Below are 14,284 nucleotides of genomic sequence, written 5' to 3'. Positions count from 1 at the left end.
CCTCCAGCTGTTGCTGAACTACACATACCAGCATGCCCTGCAACAGTTTCAGCATGGCCAAATAACAAAACTGTAGCAGGGCATGCTGGTATGTTTAGTTCAGCAACAGCTGGAGGGCCGAAAGTTCCCCACCCCTGACCTAATGCAATAAATGATGTCTGTGTCTCAACCAATGGCTGGCAGTGCATGCTGGGGCTTGTAGTCCCCCTGCTGCTGGCGATAGGGATGGGATTCCCGGCCGCTGACAGTTCCTGTTGCTATAGGAACCATTGTGCATTTTCTTAGGCTTGGGAGCAGGGACGGAGTCAGCGGTTGTTGTGGAAACACAGGCCACCGAGAACGAAACAATTCCTGGACCTGCGGACCGCTCCTCCCTCCTCCTGCTTGGGGGGGGGCCTGATCCGGGCGACATTTCCAGCCTAATCCTTTGTAAAGTAACTGTGGATCCCACGCACGTGCTGGAGTTATTTTGTACCTACCTCACATGATATAGATGTAGCCCTAGTGTATATGAATGAGCCTCTTACCTGAAGGTGTATCTGTGAAGGGTTAGTGGGTCTGTTCATGAACGCAAAGGGACTACCTTCAGCTCCACACACTGCAAGTGGATGGAGCACAACGCTTAGCGTGGCGACAGCGGGTAACGGATGCGCCATGGAGGAGCGGCACGCATAGGTCCCCGCATTACATTATCTATAGCGCCACTGATGCATGTTCTAAGATGTCTCCAGCCGGATACCTCAAGCTTCTGCTTGGTGTCCTCTCCAAGGAGGTCCCGGATCTCCTCGTTGTAGATCTCTAGATAGGAAGCTCGGACCAAGAACTTGGTGTTCTCTGCGCACTGCGGCAACGGGAGAGAAATACAGGATTAGGAGCTGTCACCATACAGAGCTCTCTGGGGCGAGTGCTAGCTCCTCCGTCTTTACCTGAATGTTTTCAAAGATATGTTCAAATGCCCGGGGGATAATGCCCCTCTGCGCGGGAGGGTCTGGGACGCCCTGCATGCTGAACGATTTCCCACTGCCAGTCTGGCCGTACGCAAAGATGGTTCCATTGTAGCCCTCCGTCACGCCCTGTAATGGGGAGATGCAGGGTGAGTATAGGGGCATGCGGGAGACAGCCTTTACTAGGAACCAGCGCACATTACCCGGTGCCTCAATAATACAGACGTCATGGACGTTGCACGGATCTCTCTTCGTGGACGTAAACGGCGAGCTGCATACAGCACATGCGCAGACCGACTTCACGCATCTTTGTGTACGACCGTCCTATTCTGAGCTGTTTGCAACTTTGCCAGATCTGTCTTTCCGGATAATAGGGCGTTTTGTGGCGTGATCTTGGCAGCGGCAAAGTGATCGCACTGAACCACACTGATTTGTGGGAGCGCCGTGGGAGTGTCATTATGGGGGTACTGTACGGGGAAGGGAAGCCTGTCTCTGACGGATCACCAGCTCCTAGCGCGGGGCAGGTGCAGGTATGAACGCTGACCGTTCCAGCAGCCGATGTGAAATCAGTGGACGCCATGAGTTTCTGCTTAGACACACACGACCCCCCCCGCATTAGCAGATACTGGCATTACCTTACAGTAGTAAAACCAGGCTCTGTGTGTGCAACCCAGACCATCGTCTTTCCCCCTCCTCCCGCCCTTTCCCTGTTCCTCAAATCCGCTGACAAGGTGTCATCCTGCACTCTGGGCCTAATTCAGACCCGATCGCTCCTTTGTGAATTTGCAGATGTCTGCGATCGGATAGTCGCCACGCAAAGACAGAGTGAAAACCCGCCCCGTGCAAGACTGTGTACGTCGCGCGAAAAGCTTTGCAAACACCGCTCAGTTGCAAATCCGTTCACAGCTCATTCACCATCTAATGTGTTTTCCATTCTGCGCAGTCTGTGCGTAGCCCGTCGCCTACTCCTACAGTGCCATACAAACAGGCTGATTGAGCCAGAGCCGACGTCACACACCCGCCCTGAACGCACTTGGGGACGCCTGCGTTTTTCCTGACACTCCCAGAAAACTTCCAGTTACCATTCGCAAACGTCTGCGTCCTGTCAATCAGCCTGCGTACGCCTAGCGATCAAAAAAAATTAAATAAAAATCGCTAGATTCTTTTTTTGCAGATTGGTCTCGCGCCTGCGCATTACGAACAGTACGCATGCGCAGTCGTTCCATAATCATCCGCTGTGTGATTTCACACAACAGTGATCAGCTCTGAACTAGGCGCTCTGTCGCCCCACATTAATTGCTTCTCCCCTCTGTCCCCCCACACCCATTGCATCTCCCATCTTGCCCCCTGTCCTCCCACACCCATTGCATCTCCCATCCTGCGCTCTGCCCTCTGTCTTCCCACACCCATTGCGTCTCCCAACATTTCCAGAATCAGAGCCTTTATCTTCCTGGAAGTGGCTAAAACTATCATCCATGCCCTTATCATCTCCCGCCTTGATTACTGTAACCTCCTCCTCTCTGGCCTACCCTACTCCCTCCTTGTGTCCCTTCAGTCTGTCCTCAGCCCCGCTGCTCCCCCTATAAGGCCTTTCACCACTAGCGGAGCACCAAACAGCGTTTATGCAGCCGGTGACTCCCAGTTGCTTGCACAGACTGAGTATAAAGTATTTGTTACTCATGTCGCTTCATACACGCTGTTCAGGACCCAGTGACACTACTGAAAGCGTCTGCAGCCTGGTAGTTACAGAGAAACATACAATGTGACGGCTGATGAGAACCTCTTGGCCCATCCAGTCTGCCCCTTTTTCTTTTCTCCTTTTGGCCACTTTAACCCTATTTGTTTCTTAGGTCTCTGTAAGGAGATCCCTATGTATACCCCAGGCGTGTTTATATTGCTCCCCTGTCTTAGCTCCTCCCACCCCTGACGTTTGCAGTGTCCCCCATAGCGCCGGCCGTGTACTGACTGACAGGGGATTCTACAATAACATTTCATTTTAACACGCTTCCTGCACACATGTGGGAAATTGCTCTGTGGGTTTTCTATATATTAGAAATAAGTTATTTGTCAATGCTACACCTTTAAAAATCCTGATTCCCCATTGGTCGGGATTGGCGAGGCAAATCTGATTTTTGTTAACATGTTTAATTCGCCCTGATTCCTCGACGGATCGTTAGATCGGGGAATCGGAGTTTAGATGTGGGAGGTGGCATGCCCAAACTCAGATCTAAATTGCAGTGTAACAATATAGCTATTGATGTGTGGGCTACATGCAGAAGCAGCCAGTATTTACCCTGCATGCAAACTAACAAATGTATTTGCAGCGTGGTTTGTCCAGGTGTAAAGTTACAGCTTCTTTTTTCTCCTTATCCCCAACTCAGGATGGTCCCCAATATACGTAACTCGCAGCGCTGTCTCACCTATTCACTTACAGACAGGGGATTGGATATTTTCATTTGGGAGATAGTGTGGCTGGTGTACCGTGGCTGTAGGCTTGGGAATAAGATGGCGGTGGTGTTACTGGGTTGGTCAAGTGGTATCATGGAGCTAGAACATATAGTAAATATGTATATGGGGGGGGGGGGGGGAGGGGGGCCATAGTGATTACGGTTCATGTGACTTGAAATGAAAATGGTCAAATGTTAAAATAGAAGCATGCTCGCTAAAAGCCATAAAACCTCCATACTTCATCTCCATTAACTCGGTTCATAAATATGAGCAGAAAGTTTTTATTTTTCTGTGCGTATTTATGATCCGAGCGTCTACGGGCGCTTACAATGGGCGTGTCAGTCGCAGGTGCATCCATAATGTTCAGTTTGGCAAAACCACATTAAGCTGCCGGTGGCAAATTTACACAGTACGGACAGGGTGGGAGGGGGCCGCGTTCTAGCTCATTTCTAAATCAGTGCAAAAATAAATGTTCCTGAAATCTGTGAGCTGCATGCAAAAGCCGCCAGTATACGCCCTGCATAGAAACATAATGGATTTGCCCCACCGTTAACCACAGCATGGTTTGTCCAGGTGGATTTGCTCTAACTCGTGCTGGGACATATACTCAATATACAGATGGTGCTGGGACATATACTCAACATACGGATGGTGCTGGGACATATACTCAATATACAGATGGTGCTGGGACATATACTCAACATATGGATGGTGCTGGGACATATACTCAATATACAGATGGTGCTGGGACATATACTCAACATACGGATGGTGCTGGGACATATACTCAACATACGGATGGTGCTGGGACATATACTCAACATACGGATGGTGTTGGGACATATACTCAATATACAGACATGCTAGGACATATACTCAAGATATAGACGGTGCTGGGACATATACTCAATATACAGATGGTGCTGGGACATATACTCAAGATATAGACGGTGCTGGGACATATACTCAACATACGGATGGTGCTGGGACATATACTCAATATACAGACATGCTGGGACATATACTCAATATACAAATGGTGCTGGGACACATACTCAATATACAGATGGTGCTGGGACACATACTCAATATACAGATGGTGCTGGGACATATACTCAATATACAGATGGTGCTGGGACATATACTCAATATACAGATGGTGCTGGGACATATACTCAATATACGGATGGTGCTGGGACATATACTCAACATACGGATGGTGCTGGGACATATACTCAACATACGGATGGTGCTGGGACATATACTCAACATACGGATGGTGCTGGGACATATACTCAACATACGGATGGTGCTGGGACATATACTCAACATACGGATGGTGCTGGGATATATACTCAATATACAGACATGCTAGGACATATACTCAAGATATAGACGGTGCTGGGACATATACTCAATATACAGATGGTGCTGGGACATATACTCAAGATATAGACGGTGCTGGGACATATACTCAACATACGGATGGTGCTGGGACATATACTCAATATACAGACATGCTGGGACATATACTCAATATACAAATGGTGCTGGGACACATACTCAATATACAGATGGTGCTGGGACACATACTCAATATACAGATGGTGCTGGGACATATACTCAATATACAGATGGTGCTGGGACATATACTCAATATACAGATGGTGCTGGGACATATACTCAATATACGGATGGTGCTGGGACATATACTCAACATACGGATGGTGCTGGGACATATACTCAACATACGGATGGTGCTGGGACATATACTCAACATACGGATGGTGCTGGGACATATACTCAACATACGGATGGTGCTGGGACATATACTCAACATACGGATGGTGTTGGGACATATACTCAATATACAGACATGCTAGGACATATACTCAAGATATAGACGGTGCTGGGACATATACTCAATATACAGATGGTGCTGGGACATATACTCAAGATATAGACGGTGCTGGGACATATACTCAACATACGGATGGTGCTGGGACATATACTCAATATACAGACATGCTGGGACATATACTCAATATACAAATGGTGCTGGGACACATACTCAATATACAGATGGTGCTGGGACACATACTCAATATACAGATGGTGCTGGGACATATACTCAATATACAGATGGTGCTGGGACATATACTCAATATACAGATGGTGCTGGGACATATACTCAATATACGGATGGTGCTGGGACATATACTCAACATACGGATGGTGCTGGGACATATACTCAACATACGGATGGTGCTGGGACATATACTCAACATACGGATGGTGCTGGGACATATACTCAACATACGGATGGTGCTGGGACATATACTCAACATACGGATGGTGCTGGGATATATACTCAACATACGGATGGTGCTGGGACATATACTCAACATACGGATGGTGCTGGGACATATACTCAACATACGGATGGTGCTGGGACATATACTCAACATACAGATGGTGCTGGGACATATACTCAACATACGGATGGTGCTGGGACATATACTCAACATACGGATGGTGCTGGGACATATACTCAACATACAGATGGTGCTGGGACATATACTCAACATACGGATGGTGTTGGGACATATACTCAATATACAGACGGTGCTGGGACATATACTCAATATACAGACGGTGCTGGGACATATACTCAATATACAGATGGTGCTGGGACATATACTCAATATACAGACATGCTGGGACATATACTCAATATACAAATGGTGCTGAGACACAACTCAATATACAGATGGTGCTGGGACATATACTCAATATACAAATGGTGCTGGGACATATACTCAATATACAGATGGTGCTGGGACATATACTCAATATACAGATGGTGCTGGGACATATATTCAATATACAGATGGTGCTGGGACATATACTCAATATACAGATGGTGCTGGACATATACTCAATATACAAATGGTGCTGGGACATATACTCAATATACAGATGGTGCGGGGACATATACTCAACATACGGATGGTGCTGGGACATATACTCAATATACAGACATGCTGGGACATATACTCAATATACAAATGGTGCTGGGACACATACTCAATATACAGATGGTGCTGGGACACATACTCAATATACAGATGGTGCTGGGACATATACTCAATATACAGATGGTGCTGGGACATATACTCAATATACAGATGGTGCTGGGACATATACTCAATATACGGATGGTGCTGGGACATATACTCAACATACGGATGGTGCTGGGACATATACTCAACATACGGATGGTGCTGGGACATATACTCAACATACGGATGGTGCTGGGACATATACTCAACATACGGATGGTGCTGGGACATATACTCAACATACAGATGGTGCTGGGACATATACTCAACATACGGATGGTGTTGGGACATATACTCAATATACAGACGGTGCTGGGACATATACTCAATATACAGACGGTGCTGGGACATATACTCAATATACAGATGGTGCTGGGACATATACTCAATATACAGATGGTGCTGGGACATATACTCAATATACAGACATGCTGGGACATATACTCAATATACAAATGGTGCTGAGACACAACTCAATATACAGATGGTGCTGGGACATATACTCAATATACAAATGGTGCTGGGACATATACTCAATATACAGATGGTGCTGGGACATATACTCAATATACAGATGGTGCTGGGACATATACTCAATATACAGATGGTGCTGGGACATATACTCAATATACAGATGGTGCTGGACATATACTCAATATACAAATGGTGCTGGGACATATACTCAATATACAGATGGTGCTGGGACATATACTCAATATACAGACGGTGCTGGGACATATACTCAATATACAGATGGTGCTGGGACATATACTCAATATACAGATGGTGCTGGGACATATACTCAATATACAGATGGTGCTGGGACATATACTCAATATACAGATGGTGCTGGGACATATACTCAATATACAGATGGTGCTGGGACATATACTCAATATACAGATGGTGCTGGGACATATACTCAATATACAGATGGTGCTGGGACATATACTCAGTATACAGATGATGCTGGGACACATACTCAATGTGAACTGTCCGCTCTAGGCCCCGCACTCTTATGTAAGCAGCCATGTTGGATTTGTCACATGCCCAATCATATCACAGTCAGCAGACGGCCGTGAGCAGCTCAAGCCCCCCCCGCACATGAGGTCACAGCGCAGGGACAGGACGCTCCTGTTACATCTCTCTCACCTCAACCAAAAGGAAGGCGATTTCATTATAGATCTGCTCAGTGCAGTGGTCCGTGTAGTACGCCCCATCAAAGGTGAACTGTTTAGGGGTCTCCTCGCCCCCTTCAGGCTTCCGGATGAAGCACTGTCCCCGGCTGCAGTCAATGGTGACCACTGTCTGGCAGCTCAGGTCTTTCTCACGCTCGTTCATGGGCCGGCACCGTACAATCACTTTCACACACTCAGAGGCCATCTTCCAGGTGTATAGGTGGGTGCACTGGAGTCACCTACCTGCCTGCAAGGGGATGTAACAGAGGATTAATATTCTATTCACTCAGTAACACACTGTGCCTCTCTCCCCCAGCATAGTATCCAGACTGTGCCTCCCCCCTCAGTAACACACTGTGCCTCTCTCCCCCAGCATAGTATCCAGACTGTGCCTCCCCCCTCAGTAACACACTGTGCCTCTTTCCCCCAGCATAGTATCCAGACTGTGCCTCCCCCCTCAGTAACACACTGTGCCTCTCTCCCCCAGCATAGTATCCAGACTGTGCCTCCCCCCTCAGTAACACACTGTGCCTCTCTCCCCCCAGCATAGTATCCAGACTGTGCCTCCCCCCCTCAGTAACACACTGTGCCTCTCCCCCCCAGCATAGTATCCAGACTGTGCCTCCTCCAGGGTCTCTGTCAGTGGTGGGCTGCCACTACCAAGCTCTGTACCCTTCAGGAACACATACTGGGCTGATCCAGAGCCCTGTGCCTCTCTTCTCGGTAACACACTGTGCCTCTCTCCCCCAGCATAGTATCCAGACTGTGCCTCCCCCAGGGTCTCTGTCAGTGGTGGGCTGCCACTACCAAGCTCTGTACCCCTCAGGAACACACTGTGCCTCTCCCCTCAGTAACACACTGTGCCTCTCCCCTCAGTAACACACTGTGCCTCTCCCCTCAGTAACACACTGTGTCAACCTCCCCCCCAGTAACACACAGTGCCAATCTCCCCCAGTAACACACTGTGCCTCTCTCCTCAGTTACACACTGTGCCTCTCCCCTCAGTAACACACTGTGCCAACCTCCCCCCCCAGTAACACACAGTGCCAATCCCCCCCCCAGTAACACACAGTGCCAATCTCCCCCCAGTAACACATAGTGCCAATCTTCCCCCAGTAACACACTGTGCCAATCTCCCCCCAGTAACGCACTGTGCCTCTCCCCTCAGTAACGCACTGTGCCTCTCCCCTCAGTAACGCACTGTGCCTCTCCCCTCAGTAACGCACTGTGCCTCTCCCCTCAGTAACGCACTGTGCCTCTCCCCTCAGTAACGCATTGTGCCAATCTCCCCCCAGTAACACACTGTGCCTCTCTCCTCAGTAACACACTGCGCCTGCCGCCCAGTAACACACTGCGCCTGCCCCCCAGTAACACACTGCACCTGCCCCCCAGTAACACACTGCACCTGCCCCCCAGTAACACACTGCGCCTCCTCCCCTATAACACGTGCCTTCCCCCAGTAACACACTGTGCCTCTCCCCAGTAACGTACTGTGCATCCCCCCAGTAACACACTGCGCGTCCTCCCTAACACACTGCCACTACCCCAGTAACACACTGTGCCTATCCCCCCCCAAGGAACACGCTGTTCCCCTTACCCCCAGTAACACACTGCAAATCCCCCCAGTAACACCCTGTGCCTCTCACCCCCAGTAACACACTGCAACTGCCCCCCCCCCCAGTAACACACTGTGCCTCCTCCCCTGTAACACACTGCCACCACCCCAGTAAAACACTGTGCTCCCCCTCCCTGTAATACACTGTGCCTCCTCCCCTGTACCACACTGCCACTACCCCAGTAACACACTGTGCCTCTCCCTCAGTAACACATTCCGACTGCCCCCCGTAACACACTGTGCATCCCCCAATAACACACTGTGCCTCTCACCCCAGTAACACATTGTGCCTCTCCCCTCAGTAACACACTGTGCCTCCTCCCCAGTAACACACTGTGCCTCTCACCCCCAGTAACACACTGCAACTGTCCCCCCCCAGTAACACACTGTGCGTTCTCCCCTGTAACACACTGTGCCTCCTTCTCTGTAGCACACTGCCACTACCCCAGTAACACACTGTGCCTCCTCCCCTGTAACACACTGCCACCACCCCAGTAAAACACTGTGCTTTCCCCCCTGTAATACACTGTGCCTCCTCCCCTGTACCAGACTGCCACTACCCCAGTAACACACTGTGCCTCTCCCTCAGTAACATATTCCGACTGCCCCCGTAACACACTGTGCATCCCCCCCAATAACACACTGTGCCTCTCACCCCCAGTAAAACACTGTGCCTCTCCCCTCAGTAACACACTGTGCCACCCTCCCCCCCAGTAACACACAGTGCCAATCTCCCCCCAGTAACACACTGTGCCTCTCCCCTCAGTAACGCACTGTGCTTCTCCCCTCAGTAACGCACTGTGCCTCTCCCCTCAGTAACGCACTGTGCCTCTCCCCTCAGTAACGCACTGTGCCTCTCCCCTCAGTAACACACTGTGCCTCTCTCCTCAGTAACGCACTGTGCCTCTCCCCTCAGTAACGCACTGTGCCTCTCCCCGCACTGTGCCTCTCCCCTCAGTAACGCACTGTGCCTCTCCCATCAGTAACGCACTGTGCCTCTACCCTCAGTAACACACTGTGCCAATCTCCCCCCAGTAACACACTGTTCCAATCTCCCCCCAGTAACACACTGTGCCTCCCTCCTCAGTAACACACTGCGCCTGCCCCGCAGTAACACACTGCGCCTGCCCCCCAGTAACACACTGCGCCTGCCCCCCAGTAACACACTGCGCCTCCTCCCCTATAACACGTGCCTCCCCCCAGTAACACACTGTGCCTCTCCCCAGTAACACACTGTGCCTCCCCCCCAGTAACACACTGTGCGTCCTCCCTAACACACTGCCACTACCCCAGTAACACACTGTGCCTATCCCCCCCCCAAGGAACACGCTGTTCCCCTTACCCCCAGTAACACACTGCGAATCCCCCCAGTAACACACTGCAACTGTCCCCCCCCCCAGAAACACACTGTGCGTCCTCCCCTGTAACACACTGTGCCTCCTTCTCTATAACACACTGCCACTACCCCAGTAACACACTGACACCACCCCAGTAAAACACTGTGCTTCCCCCCTGTAATACACTGTGCCTCCTCCACTGTACCACACTGCCACTACCCCATTAACACACTGTGCCTCTCCCTCAGTAACACATTCCGACTGCCCCCCGTAACACACTGTGCATCCCCCCCCAATAACACACTGTGCCTCTCACCCCCAGTAACACACTGTGCCTCTCCCCTCAGTAACACACTGTGCCTCCTCCCCAGTAACACACTGTGCCTCCTCCCCAGCAACACACTGTGCCTCCTCCCCAGCAACACACTGTGCCTCCTCCCCAGCAACACACTGTGCCTCCCCCAGTAACACACTGTGCCTCCTCCCCAGTAACACACTGCCACTACCCCAGAAAACACACTGCGCCTCCCCCCAGTAACACTGCAACTGTCCCCCAGTAACACACTGTGCCTCCCCCCCAGTAACACACTGTGCCTCCTCCCCAGTAACACACTGTGCCTCCTCCCCAGTAACACACTGTGCCTCCCCCCAGTAACACACTGCCACTACCCCAGAAAACACACTGTGCCTCCCCCCAGTAACACACTGCCACTACTCCCCCATAGCACACTGTGCCTGCCCCCCAGTAACACACTGTGCCTCTCACCCCCAGTAACACACTGCCACTACCCCAGAAAACACACTGTGCCTGCCCCCAGTAACACTGCGACTGTCACCCAGTAACACACTGTGCCTCCCACCAGTAACACATTGTGCCTCCCCCCAGTAACACTGTGACTGTCCCCCAGTAACACACTGTGCCAGCCCCCCAGTAACACACTGTGCCAGCCCCCCAGTAACCCACTGTGCCTCCTCCCCAGTAACACACTGTGCCAGCCCCCCAGTAACCCACTGTGCCTCCTCCCCAGTAACACTGTGCCTCCTTCCAAGTAACACACTGTGCCTCCCCCGGTAACACACTGAGCCTCCTCCCCAGTAACACACTGTGCCTCCCCCGTAACACACTGTGCCTCCTCCCCAGTAACACTGCCAATACCCCAGAAAACACACTGTGCCTCCCCCCAGTAACACTGCGACTGTTCCCAAGTAACACAATGTGCCAGCCCCCAGTAACACACTGTGCCTGCCCCCCAGTAACACACTGTGCCTCCTCCCCCCAGTGCCAATCTCCCCCCAGTAACACACTGTGCCTCTCCCCCCCAGTAACACACTGTGCCTCTCCCCCCCAGTAACACACTGTGCCTCTCCCCCCAGTGCCAATCTCCCCCTAGTAACACACTGTGCCTCTCCCCCCAGTAATACACTGTGCCTCTCCCCCCAGTGCCAATCTCCCCCCAGTAACACACTGTGCCTCTCCCCCCAGTAACACACTGTGCGTCTGCCCCCAGTAATACACTCTGCCTCTCCCCCCAGTAACACACTGTGCCTCTCCCCCAGTGCCAATCTCCCCCCAGTAACACACTGTGCCTCTCCCCCCAGTAACACACTGTGCCTCTCACCCCCAGTAACACACTGTGCCTCTCACCCCCAGTGCCAATCTCCCCCCAGTAACACACTGTGCCTCTCCGCCCAGTAACACAGTGCCTCTCACCCCCAGTAACACACTGTGCCTCTCACCCCCAGTAACACACTGTGCCTCTCCCCCCCAGTGCCAATCGCCCCCCAGTAAAACACTGTGCCTCTCCCCCCAGTAACACACTGTGCCTCTCCCCCCCCCGTAACACACTGTGCCTCTCACCCCCAGTAACACACTGTGCCTCTCACCCCCAGTGCCAATCTCCCCCCAGTAACACACTGTGCCTATCCTCCCAGTAACACACTGTGCCTCTCACCCCCAGTGCCAATCTCCCCCCAGTAACACACTGTGCCTCTCCCCCCAGTAATACACTGTGCCTCTTCCCCCAGTAATACACTGTGCCTCTTCCCCCAGTGCCAATCTCCCCCCAGTAACACACTGTGCCTCTCCCCCCCAGTAACACACTGTGCCTCTCCCCCCAGTGCCAATCTCCCCCCAGTAACAAACTGTGTCTCTCACCCCCAGTAACACACTGTGTCTCTCACCCCCAGTGCCAATCTCCCCCCAGTAACACACTGTGCCTCTCCCCCCCGTAACACACTGTGCCTCTCACCCCCAGTAACACACTGTGCCTCTCCCCCCCAGTGCCAATCTCCCCCCAGTAAAACACTGTGCCTCTCCCCCCCAGTAACACACTGTGCCTCTCCCCCCCAGTGCCAATCTCCCCCCAGTAACACACTGTGCCTCTCCCCCCAGTAATACACTGTGCCTCTCCCCCCAGTGCCAATCTCCCCCCAGTAACACACTGTGCCTCTCCCCCCAGTAACACACTGTGCCTCTCACCCCCAGTGCCAATCTCCCCCCAGTAACACACTGTGCCTCTCCCCCCCCGTAACACACTGTGCCTCTCACCGCCAGTAACACACTGTGCCTCTCACCCCCAGTGCCAATCTCCCCCCAGTAACACACTGTGCCTATCCTCCCAGTAACACACTGTGCCTCTCACCCCCAGTGCCAATCTCCCCCCAGTAACACACTGTGCCTCTCCCCCCAGTAATACACTGTGCCTCTTCCCCCAGTAATACACTGTGCCTCTTCCCCAGTGCCAATCTCCCCCCAGTAACACACTGTGCCTCTCCCCCCCAGTAACACACTGTGCCTCTCCCCCCAGTGCCAATCTCCCCCCAGTAACACACTGTGTCTCTCACCCCCAGTAACACACTGTGTCTCTCACCCCCAGTGCCAATCTCCCCCCAGTAACACACTGTGCCTCTCCCCCCAGTAACACACTGTGCCTCTCACCCCCAGTAACACACTGTGCCTCTCCCCCCCAGTGCCAATCTCCCCCCAGTAAAACACTGTGCCTCTCCCCCCCAGTAACACACTGTGCCTCTCCCCCCCAGTGCCAATCTCCCCCCAGTAACACACTGTGCCTCTCCCCCCAGTAACACACTGTGCCTCTCACCCCCAGTGCCAATCTCCCCCCAGTAACACACTGTGCCTCTCACCCCCAGTAACACACTGTGCCTCCCCGGTATCACCATACCTCTCCCAGGAACAGTCTGTGCTGCTGTCGGTGGGTCCCGTCTCCCCTGTGCCGCTTCCTGCACAGCCGCCCCCAGATGTTCCTCCCACACACAGCGTTACTCGTTACCTAGCAACGGCTGACGTCACCCGTATCACCCCGCCCCCTGCAGCACCTGATCACCCCGCCCCCTGCAGCACCTGATCACTCCCCCATCCACCGAGTCCTCATCCCAACGTTCTGCATCACCTGCCCCCTGCCGGGTCCCTCCCCAGACCGGGTGTAACTCAAGCCCCCTGCCGGGTCCCTTACAAGACCGGGTGTAACTCAAGCCCCCTGCCGGGTCCCTTCCCAGACCGGGTGTAACTCAAGCTCCCTGCCGGGTCCCTCCCCAGACCGGGTGTAACTCAGCCACCTGCCCTCTGCCGGGTCCCTCCCCAGACCGGGTGTAACTCAGCCACCTGCCCTCTGCCGGGTCC

The 14,284-nt window shown here is 52.3% G+C and overlaps 1 protein-coding gene across 2 annotated transcripts in view; it reads right to left on the bottom strand.

The window, feature by feature from the left end:
- KIF17 (kinesin family member 17) overlaps window positions 1-13,930 on the bottom strand; it is a 71,463-nt gene extending 57,533 nt beyond the window's left edge. Inside the window, exons 1-4 of one of the 2 annotated variants that reach the window (XM_063942073.1) lie at window positions 13,827-13,930; window positions 7,667-7,939; window positions 927-1,073; window positions 740-841 (exon numbers count right to left, since the gene is read on the bottom strand). In XM_063942073.1, the coding sequence (XP_063798143.1) occupies window positions 740-841; window positions 927-1,073; window positions 7,667-7,897 (480 nt within the window). In that variant the 5' untranslated portion in view covers window positions 7,898-7,939; window positions 13,827-13,930. The remainder of the gene's footprint in view (window positions 1-739; window positions 842-926; window positions 1,074-7,666; window positions 7,940-13,826) is intronic. The other variant, XM_063942074.1, reaches the window with a different exon arrangement.
- Window positions 13,931-14,284: the final 354 nt, after the last annotated feature.

The sequence above is a fragment of the Pseudophryne corroboree genome, chromosome 10 (assembly GCF_028390025.1).
Source record: "Pseudophryne corroboree isolate aPseCor3 chromosome 10, aPseCor3.hap2, whole genome shotgun sequence".
NCBI lineage: Eukaryota > Metazoa > Chordata > Amphibia > Anura > Myobatrachidae > Pseudophryne > Pseudophryne corroboree.
Note: the sequence above shows the minus strand (reverse complement) of the source record. Positions and strands in the feature narration are given on the sequence as shown.